General features: G+C 41.1%; 1 protein-coding gene across 1 annotated transcript in view; it reads left to right on the top strand.

Annotated features, from left to right (window-relative positions):
* Nucleotides 1–16,714, top strand: part of CATSPERB (cation channel sperm associated auxiliary subunit beta) — a 99,990-nt gene that overhangs the window by 65,428 nt on the left and 17,848 nt on the right. Inside the window, exons 20-23 of the mRNA XM_043549755.1 lie at nucleotides 1,284–1,481; nucleotides 5,323–5,433; nucleotides 10,555–10,665; nucleotides 11,805–11,943. Of these exons, the coding sequence (XP_043405690.1) occupies nucleotides 1,284–1,481; nucleotides 5,323–5,433; nucleotides 10,555–10,665; nucleotides 11,805–11,943 (559 nt within the window). The remainder of the gene's footprint in view (nucleotides 1–1,283; nucleotides 1,482–5,322; nucleotides 5,434–10,554; nucleotides 10,666–11,804; nucleotides 11,944–16,714) is intronic.

The following is a 16,714-nucleotide window of genomic DNA, read 5'->3' as shown; positions in this document are numbered from 1 at the left end:
ACTGTTATTTTCTTTTCCTTCTTGTGTGTGTTTGTCATGTTTTGTCTCCTAGGAAAGGGGTTTGGACTTTAACAACAGCTCCAACCCATCACAACTAAGTTCTTCTCTTTTCTCCAAAAGAACAATTATTACCATCTTTAATTCCATCTAAGGGACTGTCAGACAAAGGTGGTGGGGGTCCTTCTAAAGATTCTCCCCCACTAAAGGGAAAGGGAACAAGGGATGTTGTTAAAAGGAAACCTTTATTTAATGCTTTACATTTCAAATGCTTTAACTATTTTCCCTTCTGTTTCTGTATTTTTAATAAAAGGTTAAAAAGGATTTGTAATGTGTTTGCCCTGGTACTAAGCAGGCTGAGGTCTCTGTATACCAAATCCCGAACCTTGTTTAAAACTGTTTAATGTTGAACGGTGAGTGGGTCATGTTAACAACTTTGACTTTTTGGCCCCATATATTCCATCTAAATTAATACAAAAGTCTCCAGAAAAATGGTATCAAGTCATATAGGTTAAAATCATCCCCTTGAACTCCACCCAGCAAACCAGTCAGAACAAATTATGAAGCACTGCTGTGTCTAATGGTACAGACCATTTCCGAAGAAGACTGTTTGAGCTATAGGCTATTTCTAGCTTTATTTTCTATGTTCACTGTAATGCAGAGATGGGCAAACTTTTTGGCCCGAGGGCCACATCTGGGTATGGAAATTGTATGGCAGGCCATGAATGCTCATGAAATCAAGGGTTGGGGTGTCGGTGGGGTGAGGGCTCTGGGGTGGGCCTGGGGATGGGGGTTCAGGAGGGTGCTCTGGGCTAGGACCAAGGGGTTCAGAGGGCAGGAGGGGGATCAGGGCTGGGGCAGGGGTTGGGGCATGGGAGGGGGTCAGGGGTACAGGTTCTGGGAGGTGCTTACCTCAAACAGCTCCCAGAAGCAGTAGCATGTCCCCCCTCCGGCTCCTACACAGAGGCACAGCCAGGCTGCTCTGTGCGCTGTCCCATCCACAGGCACCACCCCTGCAGCTCCCATTGGCTGTGGTTCTCAGCCAGTGGGAGCTCCGGGGGCGGCACGTGGGTTGGGGGCAGCATGTGGGATCTCCTGGCTGCCCCTATGCAAAGGAGCCGGAGCAAGCCCGGATCCCAGGCCCTGACAGGAGCTACAGAGCCAGATTAAAACATCTGGAGGGCTGAATATGGGCCCTGGGCCACAGTTTGCCCACCACTGTTGCAATGGTATATTGTATATGTTTTGGATGTACTCATTTATTTTTACCATATGAACTTCCACAGGGTAAATCTTCAATAGCTGTTGTTCTCACAAAAGCATCACTTGTTTGTGGTGTGTCAACAATTGTCTTAACACTGAAGAGTGGCTGTTCGTACAGTAAATCAATGCACTACATTTCTCCAGTTTCAATCTCTGCCCAGAATTGGCTTCATGGGGACCCAAAAGACCCATATGGTTTCAAACTCTTAAAACAGTTGCCGGTAAGAAAGATAAGTAGTAAGCAAACTTATATCCAAAGGGAGTAATGTTCAGCTTCCCATTTTGTGAAACCACTTTTGAGACACTGATTTCACAAGAAAAAGTGGATGCATGCTTATTTGCGCACAAAAGTTGAAGTGAATACATAACCGGGTGTCAACATATTTTTGTAGATGATTTAGTTGTGCACAAAAATGTGTGTGTAAAATTAGAGTCCAGGGCTTGAAAGTTGGATCCAAAAATATAATATTTTGTTACAAATATGCCATCAATATTTAGTATGTTTAGGCTGAGTAAATCAAAATGTTTGTAGAGTCCAAGGCCAGAAGGGACCACTGTGATCATCAAGTCTCAATTCCTGTATAACAGGCCATTGAACGCCTCCAAAATAATTACTGTTGAACTCAGGCATATCTTTTTATAAAACATCCAAATTTGATTTAAAAATTGCCAGTCATGGAGAATTCACCATGACCCTTGATAAGATGTTCCAATGGTTAATTATTCTCACTCCAAAAACGTTTACGCCTTATTTCCAGTCTGAATTTGTCTAGCTTCAACGTCCAGCCTTTGAATCATGTAAAACCTTTGTCTGCTAGACTGAAGAGCCCATTTTCAAATATTTATTCACCATGTAGGTACTTACAGACTGTGATCAGGTCACCCTTAACCTTCTCTTTGTTAAGCTAAATATATTGAACTCCTTGAAGCTACCGCTGTAAGGCATGTTTTCTAATCCCTTGATCATTCTCATGGCTCTTCTCTGAACCCTCTCCAATTTATCAATGTCCCTCTTGAATTGTGGACACTAGAACTGGAGACAGTATTCCTGCAGTGATCACACCAGTGCCAAATACAGAGGTAAAATAGCCTCTTTAATCTTACTTGAGATTCCCATGTTTATGCATACCAGGATTGTATTATCTTTTTTGGCTATAGCTTCACCTTGGAGACACGTTTGGCTGATTGTCCACCATGACCCCCATATATTTTCAGATTGACTGCTTCCTAGGATGGAGTCCCCCATATTGTATGTCCAACATTCATTGTTCCTAGATGTATACATTCACATTTAACCATATTAAAACTCATATTGTTTGCTTGCACCCAGTTTACCACATGATCCAGGTTGCTCTGTAGCAGTGACCTGTCCTCTTCATTATTTACCACTCCCCCAATCTCTCTGTCATCTGCAAATTTTATCAGTGATGATTTTGTTTTCTTCCAGGTCATTGATAAAAATGTTAAATAGCATAGGGCCAAGAACTGATTCCTGAGGGGCCGCACTATACATCCATTTCATGATGGTTCCCCATTTACCATTACATTTTGAGATCTATCAATCAGCCAATTTTTAATCCTTTTAATGTGTGCCTTGTTAATTTTATATCATTCTGTTCTTTTTAAACAAAGAATCACATGGTATCATCTCAAATGTTTTGCAGAAATCTAAGTATATTTCATCTACACAACTAGCTTTATCAATCAAACTTGTAATCTCTTTTTTTTTTAAAAAATCAAATTAGTTTGAAAAGATCTGTTTTCCATAAACCCGTGTTGATTGGCATTAATTATATTACCCTCCTTTAATTCTTTATCAGTGAAGTCCTGTATCAGCCATTCCTTTATCTTGCCTGGGACTGATGTCAGACTGGTTTCCGAGTAGCAGCCGTGTTAGTCTGTATTCGCAAAAAGAAAAGGAGGACTTGTGGCACCTTAGAGACTAACCAATTTATTTGAGCATGATGTCAGACTGACAGGCTTATAATTATCCAGGTCATCCCATTTACACTTTTTAAATATTGGGATAATGTTAGCTTTCTTCTGCCACTTTCCCAGTGTTCCAAAACTTATTGAAAATCAACATTTACAGTCCAGGAAGTTCCCCCACCAGGTCTTTTAAAACTCTTCAGTGCAAGTTGTCAGCTGATTTTAAAATGTCTAACTCTAGTAGCTGCTGTCTAACATCTTCCTGAGATGCTAGTGGAATGGAAATAGTATCATCATTATCATCATATGATATGACAATATCATCTGCTTTCCCCAAATTCAGAACAGAAATATATATTGAATCCTTCTATCTTTTGTGCATTATTATTAATAATTGTATCATTTCCATCTAATAATGGACTAATACCATTGTTAGGTTTCTTTTTGTTCTTAAGAAGTTTTTTACTAAAAAAAACTTATTGTATTATTGTCTTTAACTCTGCTGGCCATAAATTTCTCCTTGTGTCCCTTGGCTTCCCTTATCAGTTTTCTACAATTCTTAGATTCTGATTTATATTTATTACTGTTGACTTCCTTTTTCTTCCATTTGTTATATATGTCAGCTTGGAGGAAGAATTTAATCAGAAAAAACAACAATAATTGGGAATTGCTTAATATATAATTGTTCTTAAACAATTTCCAATTATCATTGTTTTTTCTGATGAAATTCTTCCTCCCAGCTGATTTGGTTCATAATTATTTTCGGCTTTGTGAAACTGCTCCTTTTCGAGCACCAAGTCTTACTGATTTGGACTTTTTTTCTGTTGCATATTGCAAATATGATCAAGTTATGATCACTTGTACCTAAGCTTCCATTAATTTTTAGTTCTGTAATCAATCCCTGTTTATTTGTCAAGATGAGGGCTAACATAGAATTCCCCCATGTTGTATGCAGCACTGTTTGAGTTAAGCAATTGTCATCTATAATATTTAGATATTCCAAGGATGTTTTAGTACTGGTAGCATGAGACTCAAATTGAAGTTCCCCATGAAACTCGCATCTTTTTTTCCAGACACTTTGTAGATAGGCACTACAGGAGTAGGTCATCCTGTTCTCTAGTGTGATCTGGTGGTCTGAAGCAGACACCAATTAGTATCCTATCTTGTGCATTATCATCTGCTAGGACATTGATCTCTAGGCATTCAAGAGCATTTTTTTCCAAGTTGTCAGTGACTTGGAAACAGGTAATGCCATTTTTAGCATACAAAACCACTCCCTTCCCCTTTTGCCCACTCAGTGTTTTCTAAATAGGTTATAATCATTGCTTTTAACATTCCAATCATGCAGATCCTCTCACTACATGTTAATTTATGATTTCAAGGCTTCTACTTTCCTCCAGAATATTTTGTTTTTTCTCAAGATTCCTAAACCCCACAGATACAGGAGCTCTGAAATGGGATTGGAAGCAGGGAGAGGGGCAAGACAGAGAACCAAGTCACTGAGTTATGGTATTATTAACTTGACCACTGAATACTTCTTTCTTAACATTGGTTATCTTATACACATCGCCAATTCATATGACTGAATGGTTCATTTTCTAACATGGCTTTTTAATCATGTGAAATATTCTAGATCAGACTTAATATTGGACAATTCTGTAATATCTTAATTGTATTTAAGATACAAAGTATACAAAACTTTGCATATTGTTAGACCCATATTTCAAACATAGATGCCTAAATAAGACAACCAAATCCCTTACGAGGATCAGCATATAGACATGTCAAGTGTGTGTGTGTGTCAATTTGAACATTCAAATATAGGATCTGAATGTTCCATTTATATGCCCATGTTTGAAAATTGAGTCCACTTGGTTTATAATTCATTTTATTAAGCATTATAATACATATATTTTAAGGAGATAGATACTTTTCCATTTGGGACAACAGTGGACATGGAAATGTGATAAAAATAAATGAACAGGTCTGTTTTGTGTCCTCTGTGGTATTAATACCATATGCATTTCTTCTGCCAGTTATTCTGATGTTAAGAAACTCTTGTATCATCCTTTTGACTACATCTGAATGTATATTTATTCCATATCCATCTCTCTTCTGTTGTATTATACACAGGTAAACTACAGGCCTCCATCTAAACTGGGAATAGCTCTTCCACTCACTGATAACTTCTATAATGCTGACCCCAGCAAACCTAGAATGAGAGATTATTTTGAAGGATCAAAAGTAAGTCTTCTGTAATCATTTCACTGCTGCTGAATGTTCTGGGATCATGCATGCTTTCAATACTGTTCATTTTGTACATTCTGTTCAGTTTTCTATAAGTCACTTTAAATAATCAATACTGCAAAAGATCAAAGAGAGGTAAGTTTACAGACAGGACAGTTAGTGATATGCCAGCTTCATCTTTTTCATCTTGCTCAGGGTAAAATCTTCTTTCCTATATACCGGATCTACAGCAGGGCTTGTGGAGCACTATAGCACCACTAGCATACTTTGATGGAAACTGCGGTGTACAACTGTGGATTCTGCAACAATAGAGAGGAAGGACAGTGGGAACTGAATAGCACTAGACCTGCTGGACATTTTTTAAATGGAAAATGTCAATTCCTCAGAAGCATATCCATTTTGATTAAATTTTTGTTGGGAAGGTTTTTCAGATCCAGGATGGAAGTTCTGATGAAAAATGAGGTGAGGTGAATGGAGGAAGAGACCCATCCCAGAGTAACCAAGTGGTTGGGGCACTCACATAGAATGTGGTTCAAGTCCCTACTCTGCCTGCTTTGGAACAGGGACATGTGAGTGCCCAGTTACTGGTCTGTTGGATATTGTAGGGTGGGAATGGGGGTCTCTCTCGCTCTCCATGACAGGTCTGGTCAGTTTCACAGCTACTATTCAATGGTGAGCAGAAGTGAAACTGACAAGGATCATGTCTATTTCAATAGCCACTAGCAGACCTTCCAGCATCCCCAGCTTCTCTACAGTGGGGGATTCTAGGGAATAAATTTTGTTTTGGAAACACTATGCTCTTCTTCAAGTGGTTGCACAGATGTATTCCACTCAGGTGTGCATGCGTCCAGCACACCAAAAAGGGAGAACTTTGCTGAGCAGCACCTGTCAGGCAGCACATGCACCTCACACCTCCTTTTGGTCCTTCTCAAAGCTATTTAAGGGTGACACTCCCCACAGCTTGAGTCATAGCATTCAGCATGGTCACATTTTGGTGTCTCAGTGGCTTCTTTGTGAACGCTAAGTAGTTATAGATAATAGTAGTAGTACTCTTACTAGTTAATTAGTGTGATGCTGCTAGCACTGGTGCCAGCTCTTGCCAAGGCTGTAGGTGTCAGCTGAGCACTGACAAATTCATAGCTGGAATCCAGACCAACTTACATGTTTGTTAGTATTATTCAAGACGGGTGTTAAACTTGTAAGGCTGTGTTTAGACTCTAAAATGCTTGTTAATTGCTTCTTGCATTAATCTTGTAATGTTTGTATCCCACGCTATAAATTAGGGCTGTCAATTAATCACAGTTAACTCACATGATTAACTCAAAGTAATAAATCGCAATTAATTATTTTGAGTTAATCACACTGTTAAACAATAGAATGCCAATTGAAATTTAGTAAATATTTTTGGATATTTCTCCACATTTTCAAATATATTGATTTCAAGTACAATACAGTATACAAAGTTGACAGTGCTCACTTATATTATTTTTTATTACAAATATTTGCACTGTAAAAATGGCAAACAAAAGAAATAGTATTTTTCAGTACACCTCATACAAGTATTGTAGTGCAATCTCTTTATCGTGTAAGTGCAATTTATATATGTAGATTTTTTTTGGTTATATAACTACATTCAAAAACGAAACAATGCAAAACTTTAGACCCTATAACTCCACCCAGTCCTACTTCTTGTTCAGCCAATTACTCAGACAAAAAAGTTTGTTTACATTTATGGGAGATAATGCTGCAACACTCTGATGCAGAAACTACAGAATCCAAACCACCAAAAAAGAAAATCAACCTTCTGCAGGTGGCATCTGACTCAGATGATGAAAATGAACTTGCTTTGGTCTGCACTGCTTTGGGTGGTTATTTCTTTTAGGGCTAACCCAAGTTGTTCCTAGGATGTTTTTGCTTTTGTTTCCTAGCTCCAGCCCTGGAAGACTTAAAACAGCAAAGTAAAGAAAAATGTCCTGTTAGTTATCTTTCCCTCTTCTGTGGGCTTATCGAGCAGCTTCAGATTTGCTCTGCTTCTCTGTCTCTGTCTCTCCTTTAATACAAGCATTCAGCTGTGGTGGTTTCTTCTGCAGCCTCAGGACTGCCTGAACTGATCTCAGATTGTGCTCTGTTGTTGGTGATGCCTTCAGCACTGCTTAAAAATCAGTGTGCAGAGGCAAAATCAGTCCCTTTTATTGGTACAAAGAGATCCCTTTGGCATTGATGGCAATGTTGCCTTGTGCAGTTTCAGTGCAGACCAGATCTACAGGTTCAATATTAACATTCGTTCCAGTGCCAACTGTCTGTGCAGCCTCAGTATCCCTACCGGTACTCAAGGTGCTGGTTACCATACCATCTTTAATACCAGTGTGGCCCACGTTTTGAAGTGCTTGCTGACTCCACAGGGGTGGCTCCTCTGTTGTCATCAGACTATTTGGAAGATTCCTTGCGTTCGAGCTCAAGGTCCTCTACTGCCTCTCTCTGTTCTCCAGGTACCAATCTTGAAAGTCTTTGAGGCCTCCAGGGAATCACTATTGTTACCAGAACCAGCACCATTCCCACAGTAAGGGTAGGGGCTTGGGCCCCTGTGGCTCCCCTGAGTTCCCACCAGACTCCACTTCAAGTTATTTATAATGTCTTTCTCTTGTTTTCCCCTTTTAAGCTCCTCTCTTCCAGGCACAGCAAGCCTTACAGGTGTGCCTAGTTAGTGCTGAACAAACCCAGAAGAGCTCATTAGTCTCCTCTCTACTACAGTGAGGGTGACCTTTGGGATGCTTCTCAATCTTCAAGGACCCGATCCTCTGCTCATTGCAGAGCAAAGTCACTGAACCCTCCTATTGTCCCACTTCCCAACTCAGCTAGACTGGAGACTCATGCTCCCTCTGAGTTATTATAGTCTGAACCAATATTGCAGGAGCAAGTTTTGCCATAGGAGATTCCACTGCTCCTCTTCCTTCCTCACTGGATGATTCCACAATGTCATATTTGTCTTCTCATGTTGCTCAAGACTGTAAGTCTTATCAGGATCTGCTGAGGCAAATGACTACAGCCTTGGGCATTTAGACAGAGTTTGTTCAGGAGAATACCCATAAATTGATGGACATTCTCCAATCATTAGCTGCAGGAGCTCTCCCTGTAAATGAAGCTCTTTTGAAACACACGAAGCATATGGATAAGCAATATTATGTCCCTAAGCAAGGCTTTGAGAGCTTCTACTCCCATTCCACCCCAAACTTTCTCCTCATAATAGCTGCAAATGGGAGGTTGAGACGAGAGAGATTCAAGCTGATGCCTGAAGATAAGGCGTCTAAAGGGCTAGATTTAATGGGAAGGAATATTTATTCTACCTTGTCATTACAGATGCACATTGGTAATCAGCAGGCACTGTTATTGAAATATGCCTTCCTAAATTGGAACGCCATGTCTAAAATTATAGATAAATTGCCAGAAAACGCCAGTGTTCAAAACTGGGTGGCTTTACAAGAACCAGGATCCAGTCTTTCATGAAAACACCCCAGCTCTACAAGATGTTTCCTCAGTGAATGAATCCACAGTGCCTCTTCCTAATCTGTGTTATACTGAAATAGTCTTTTGTCTCTACTCCTAGGCAATGTGATCCCCTGTCTGTTGTAATGTTCCTTTTTACATCTAGGTGGTTTCAATTGTTTACCATTGTCTCTGATGATTTTCCATTGATAGTTGCCTTGCATCACTGGCTAGCCAGGGAGGGGTGAAAGCTCCCACCTGTTTGAATGTGCCTTCACGAAGACATATTATCCCTTGGTAACTAACTTCACTCCAAGACCATAAAGCATGCTTTCCATATAGTTACATTTTCCTTAAATATTACCCATACATACTTCTCTCAGTGATTATTGGTCTAGTTACAAGCTATCTGTAAATGCCTTGCAGGTTATCCCTATGGATAAATGCTCTTCTAGACGTGTTTGGTCTAGTGAGTTTGTCAGGCCTGAGATGAGAGTTCTTTTCAAAGAAGAGAGGATTTTTTGTGAAGGCCCCTCAATGGGCCACATCTTCACAAAGGATATTGGCTCATTCGACAAGAAACCAAGTGGCTTCAGTCGTGGTTGTTAGTGACATTTCCATATTGGACATTTGCCGGGTCACTACCTGGTCTTCTGTGCATACCTTTACCAAACACTACTCTACGCTACCCTATTATGACTGCATCTAGGCTAGATAGAAATTTTGGAAAGTCAGTTCTGCAGTTGCTGTTTAAATAGTCTCTGAATCCCACCCCCTTCTGTTACTGCTTGTGAGTCAAGTGAGCAAAATACATGTCTGCAACCACTTGAAGAAGAAAAATCGGTTAGTTACTGGACTGTGACTGTTCTCTGAGATGTGGATGCAGATGGGTAGTCCATGGCATATTCTCTATCCCTTCCAGTGCGAAGGAACTGAGGAGGGTCAGGGCAGTTCCATTCTTAAATAGCCTTGGGAGAGGCCAGAAAAAGGCATGAGAGCACATGCACAAAGTTCTCTGTCTTCAGCATGCTGGGCATGTGCACATCTGAGTGGAATGCACATCTGCCCCCACATCTCTAAGAACAACAGTTATGGCTCAGGTAAGTAACTCATTTTTTCAATGTTTCTGAAACAAAATATCACAGGATTTCAGTTTTGTGAAAAAATTTTGGCTTTTTGTCCTAGTATAGAACAAAACATTTTTTCCCCAAACTCAAAAACTTTTAAAAAACTTAAATTCCGCTTCCTGACCAGCTCTAGTTCATATAATGTAACATAAAAGCCAAAATGATATGGTTAAGATGAAATTAAACATTAATTAAATATTTTTGGAATATTGCATTTCAGGGAAAATTCTGAGATTTTGATTTTTTTCAAAACCGTATGAGATGGAACCATATTTTGCAACCTCAGAATTTCCCACAGAATTGAAATTCTGAATTTTGACCTTCTCTAATACCCAGGTTGGTCTCTAGCAAATGACACGTTTACATTTTAGATCTCTCCAATAAATCCAGATAAGTAATTGCATTTGTTTACTCATGTTCTTTCTTTTAAAAAAAACAAACAAAAAAAAAAGGTTTTCAGAATGTAGGTAAGAAAGTGAGTTAAACTGTTTTTATGTCCCATCTACAGAATTCTGGAGCCTACAAGCAGTGTGCTAACAAGTCAACTCGAGCAGAATGTAACTGCGATGACAACAAGAAACTTTCCTCTTCTGTTGCTTTCTCAGATTGCAAGGAGAAGGTGAGAACTGTAACAAGACAAGCTTGAAAATAAATGTTTATTAAGACTGAATTCTGCCCTTAGCTATGTCTAGACAACCCTCCTGACTTTAGTAAGAATTGTGTGGATGAAACAGGGGCAAAAAATCTGACTCTTAAGGAGACATCCCAGCTCATCATTGTAGGTATGTGAGTGTGGAAGAGCTGACTCTCTGTTAACACTCCCCCTCCTAGCTGGGCATGATGTCGCAGCTCTTTCTGCTCTAGTGCTCCCCTGCCAACAGTCATTCTGGTCCTGTGGTGGTCTCATCTCACAATTCATCCTCTGGCCAAGTCACATTTTAATTGCACCCCTTCTGGTGTAACAAAAGTACAACTGAAAGTCCAAAATGGTTGTAATATAAATTATCCTTTTGCCCCCTCTTGGGCTACTATTTAGCTCTTTCTTGACGCTCCATCTTCGGCTCTACCCTGGGCTAAACAGTCCTTGGATCAGGATTGTACATGCCTTCTTCAGGGCTGGTTGGAGAACTCAAGCCCACCTTCAACTCTGTGTTCTGGCCTAGAGGACCCTGTCTTAAGTACCTAGGTCTTCTTCAGCCATTCTGCTATTTCCCTGGGCCACATCCTATCTCTGATTCCCACTGTGCTGCTTCCCAGCAGCCTGAGCGTAACACAGCCTCTCCTCTGTTTAACCAGGCCTCTAGCTTCTCTCTAGGCCCTCCCAGCTTCTTCTTTCTCTACTTGAGCACCGCTCCTTCAGGACTCCTCTGTGCCATGCTGCCTTTCCAGGGTCCACCGCTGGGATTAATTCCATCCGTGTAGATTTTTCCATCTGCTTTCCCCATGCCCTTCCCAGACAGAGAGAACTCACTACCTTTTCTCTCCTGGTTTCTCTGTCTGGGATCCTCCCTGCTAGCTTTCAGTTCCTTCTTTTATCTGCTTATCCCCAGCTTGGTCTAATAACAAATCAACTCTGACAGATCCTCCAGGTGCATCAGGGTGGGCTAATTGAGCTCTCAGACCCGTTAACCTTTGTTCATCTGAATGGGATAGACACCCTCATTAAGGTGAGGCTTCAATGTTTAATGAGTGAATTAAAGAAGCAACACAATCTTATTTTAAATTTAACTAAATAGTAATATGCACCTTCAATTTTAGGCTTTGAGGATGAAGTATCCAGTTACAAGACTTCCAGTCCATTTCAGAGTTGACAGTGAGAATGAATATATACCACTGGTATCTCCTTTTTTTGTAACAGTCACAGAGGTTAACCATAGGACAAACTGGGAAGTTGCAGGTATGGATAAAGGATTTGCAGAAAAGTTTTTTTGATAACAGACAAGGCTAAGAACAAATGTTAAGATCTGTAAAAATTCTCTCTAAATGGGCATTTCTGCTGGAAGTTTACCTTTCCTTTCTCATCTATTTTCTTAATGGATTCAGGCAAGGACTCCTGCTTAGACCCTGATGTATGTACCAGATCTGTCTCAGTGGTCAAGTAGGACAGCAGAGGGTTGTGATACTGAGCATTGTCTGATTTCTCTCAGCCAAGACGTTCCACTGTTAAAAAGACAGGGTAAAAGATGCAAGAGGAAAATATAAAACCCCAGCCAGGCTGGTTTGCTGGTTCTTTCCACTCGTTTACCATTGACTTAAATGGGAGCAGGATTCAACCCCCTAACATTTAAAATGTCTCATAGGACCCAATTGGGCAGTCTCCTTCCACAGACACATTGAAGACTATGGGAGTTTTACTTGAACAAGGTACTGCAGGGTTGGAGCTATTGAATTTTTGATCCAATAGAAGTCAATGGCAAAATTCACACTGACGTCAATGAGACCAGGATTTCACCCATGGATCTTCAAATTTAAAAATTATGCAAGCTGTTCAAGGCAGGGACGCTGGCTTTATGTGTATTTGTACTGTGCCTAGTCCAATGGGTCCTGACTCTGATTTGGTTCTCTGAGAGCAATTGTAATCAAATAAAAAATACCTTCATAATATTAGAACAGAAGGATTTAAATTTGTCCAAATTAGGACCCAGAGTATAATCAACCATATATGCTGCCTAGGTTAATCCATTACCATTTCTAAAAGAAACAATTGAACAAAATCGCCATAAATCATTTCTGTTTGGGCCATATATAGTAGCAAAATACCTGGGAACCAACCTTCTGAGCATTGATTGAGAACTGTTGTATATAAATAATAAAATAATGCTCCTTCAAGAATATTATTCCCTTTCCCTTGTTTTCTGTTATTTCTCTTGCTTTCCTACTTCACTATGATTTGTTGTTATTCATTGGAGTATCAATATAATTTATTTTCTAACCTCCTCAGGGCAGGAACCATATTTTTCTCTTTGTCTATAAAGAAGCATGTATTCCTAATGAGCAACAAAAATATTATTATTATTCATTAAAATTGAGGCACCGTATTATAAATTAAAAGAAATTGAGAGAAATATCAGGTGACGCAGCTTACACTCAACTCTCTGGCATTTCTTCTTGCTTGTCTGTAACAATGTATGTAAGAATCTCTCCAGAGGCACTGTTGGAAGTGGTGAGCTCCAGGGAGGAGGGTGTAAAAGGAGGAGGTGCAGTCACATGACATACGGGACTACGGACAGACTTCTGCACAGAAGGGGGTATAGAGGTGATGGGGAGGATACAAAGGGGTGGTAAGGAGAGAGGCTTGGGTGAGTGAGGGGGGAGCATGAGGAGATGCAGGAGGGAGTGGAGCTGGATAGGGCCTAGCAGGTGAAGAGAAGTCTGACCTTGATGCAGGAGTGCCAGGGAGGGCAGTGCAGGGATCTAAAAAAAATGAGTGGCATGAGCAGAGTGGCAAGGGAAGAAGGTAATTTTAGCAGCAGCATTTTAGCTAAGCTGCGGGGAGCAAGAGCAGAGGCCCTGAGGCCAGAGAAGAGAGGGCTGCAGGACTCAAATGAAGAGATGACCAAGACAGGGAGCAGAGGTTGAGGGGTGGGGATGGAGAACAGAGAGGATTCAATAGCAGCCTAGCCCTAGGTGACATGATGGAGTAAAAGGCAGCATGGAGATTGCAAGTCTGAGTGGTGGGAAGATCAGGGACAGACTGAGGAGCAGGAGGGCTCAAAGTAGCAGGAACTGTCTGTAATGAATCTTATTTTCCTATCTCCTGTTGGCCTAGAATCATAGAATATCAGGGTTGGAAGGGACCTCAGGTCATCTAGTCCTACCCCCTGTTCAAAGCAGGACCAATCCCCAAACAATTTTTGCCCCAGATCCCTAAATGGCCCCCTCAAGGATTGAACTCACAATCTGGGTTTAGCAGGCCAATGCTGAAACCACTGAGCTATCCCTTCCCCCACCTACATGGATGGCAGGGTGGATTCCCTCAGGCCTGGAAAGCACGTGGGATCCTCAGAGGGTGGTGCTCTACGAGGCCAGGACATTCAGGTTCAAGACAGAGACTGCATTCTTGCCACTCCCACACCTGCTTCAACAGACAATCCTGCTGGGTCCTTAGAAATCACATAAGCTTTGGTTTGAAGGTTTGTGTTGCCACATAGCCAATCAATTCCAACATTTCAGGGAATGCTGTAGCCATCAGAGGGAAGAACCCTATTGAAAATCAGAAAACCTGAAAGCCTGATTTCCACTGTGTAAGTGAGAGGAAAATCCACCCCTCAGAGTTCCCATTTGGTGCTGCAGGCAGAGGAATCTTTATGGTGGCACACATATCCTAGCAGTTTAATATGCTGCTCTTATTCGGTATACAGCTTAGCCTATATAAGCAATAAAGTGTATAACTGTCATAAATATAAAGGGAAGGGTAACCACCTTTCTGTATACAGTGCTATACAATCCCTTCTGGCCAGAGGCAAAATCCTTTCACCTGTAAAGAGTTAAGAAGCTAAGGTAACCTCGCTGGCACCTGACCCAAAATGACCAATGAGGGGACAAGATACTTTCAAGTCTGGAGGTGGGCGGGGGGGAAGGCTTTTGTCTGTCTGTGTGATACCTTTGCCGGGAACAGATCAAGGATGCAAGCCCTTCAACTCCTGTAAAGTTAGTAAGTAATCTAGCTAGAAAATGCGTTAGGTTTTCTTTGTTTTGGCTTGTAAATTCGCTGTGCTGGAGGGAATGTGTATTCCTGTTTTTGTGTCTTTTTGTAACTTAAGGTTTTGCCTAGAGGGATTCTCTATGTTCTGAATCTGACTGCCTGTGAGATTATCTTCCATTCTAATCTTAGAGTGTTTCTTTTATCTTTGTTTTGTTCTTCTAATAAAGTTCTGTTTTTTTAAGAATCTGGTTGGGTTTTTAGGGTCTTAAAAATCCAAGGCTAGTTTGTGCTCATCTTGTTTATTCTCAAGCCTCCCCAGGAAAGGGGGTGTAAGGGCTTGGGGGAATATTTTGGGGGAAGACTTCTCCAAGTGGTCTCTTCCTGGATTCTTTGTTAAATCGCTTGGTGGTGGCAGCGTACCAGGTTTTAACCTAAGCTGGTTCCCAAGGCAAGAAAGAAATCTGTGTCTTGGGGAAGTTTTAACCTAAGCTGGTAAGAATAAGCTTAGGGGGTCTTTCATGCGGGTCCCCACATCTGTACTCTAGAGTGGAGAGGGAACCTTGACATGGTGGCAGAGAGGTGGGATCATTTTGAACCAGAGATAATTTTGAACCAAAAGCACAGACCTGAAGAGGTTGTTTTTGTTTTGTTTTTTTAATTGAAAGCAGTTAGAGTTTTTTCTGTCTCTTTGCCTGGGGGCAGAGGTGTTAGTGGTTTTAACAAAAGGATTTTTCTGTAGGCTGGGAACAGCTATCAGAGACAAAGGTATCAGGTTACAGCACGGCAAATTTTACAAGCCAGGTTTTTTTCTTCTCACTCTCCAGAATAGCTAGGTTAAAAACAGAGGGGCTAAGATGACAGAAATCAATGCCCAACAGAAACTGGAGATAACCAGACTGGAAGCAGAAGAGAAAGAAAAGGAACACCAGAGACTGGTCGAATTAAAATGACTCGACATAGAGAAAGAAAAAGCCAGGGCAAAGACAGAAGATGCTACCCAAGAGGCTGCCCACAGGAGAGCTATGGAGGAAAAAAAAAAGAAAAAGAAAAAGCCAGGGCTAAGACAGAGGAGGCTGCCCACAGGAGAGCTATGGAGGAAAAAGAAATGGAGAGGGAAAAGGAGAGGAAGCATGCGCTGGAGATAGAGAAGGCAAGGGCTCTGCAGAATATACCGAATAACCCTAACAATCCTTCCCAACAATCCACAAATGAGAGCGACTATGTCCAAAGTATGATGAATCCAGTGATATTGCTGAATATTTTCTCACCTTTGAGAGACTGTGCACACTCCATAAAATTTCTGACGCTCACAAGATGACCACATTGGTCGCAAAATTGACTGGAAGAGCTCTGGACATATTCAACAAGATGCCTATTGATGAGGCTTCTGACTATGATAAATTCAAGGATTTGGTTTTAAAACAATTTCAAGTTATGCCTGAAACTTACAGAGTAAAATTTAGAGCCCTTAAGAGAGGGCCTGGACTAAGTAATGTGGCTTGTGTAAACCAGATGACAGATCTGTTTGATAAATGGCTCAAAGGACAGGATGTAACTAGCTTTGGAGGAATGCGGGATTTGATGATACAGGAGCAATTCCTGAATATGTCCAAGGATGACATAAAACAGCATTTATGGGATAAGAAAATGGACTCAGCAGGAAGTCTTGCTTCTTATGCTGATCAATATGAGCAGTCCCAGACCACCAGAGAGGCAGGGCAAACCAGAACAAAATGGGTGGAGGGAGGAGAGAGAAACAACGCTGATCGCAGTTTGAGCAGTACCAGAAGGGACACCCTCAGACCACACCCTACTACCAGGAGCAACCCAAAGCGCCGACTACACCCCAAGAAAAACCCCAGACACCTTATCGTCTCACCACACTGTTCTCCAGCAACCCACCTCACCCCAGTGACCAGTCAGCTGGGCAATGTTTTAAATGTAATGAGCCGGGGCATGTAAAGGCCAACTGCCCCAAGAACCCCAACAGATTACAGTTCATTACACCAGGGTCCCACCAAAG

The sequence above is a fragment of the Chelonia mydas genome, chromosome 6, assembly GCF_015237465.2.
Source record: "Chelonia mydas isolate rCheMyd1 chromosome 6, rCheMyd1.pri.v2, whole genome shotgun sequence".
Lineage (NCBI taxonomy): Eukaryota > Metazoa > Chordata > Testudines > Cheloniidae > Chelonia > Chelonia mydas.
Note: the sequence above shows the minus strand (reverse complement) of the source record. Positions and strands in the feature narration are given on the sequence as shown.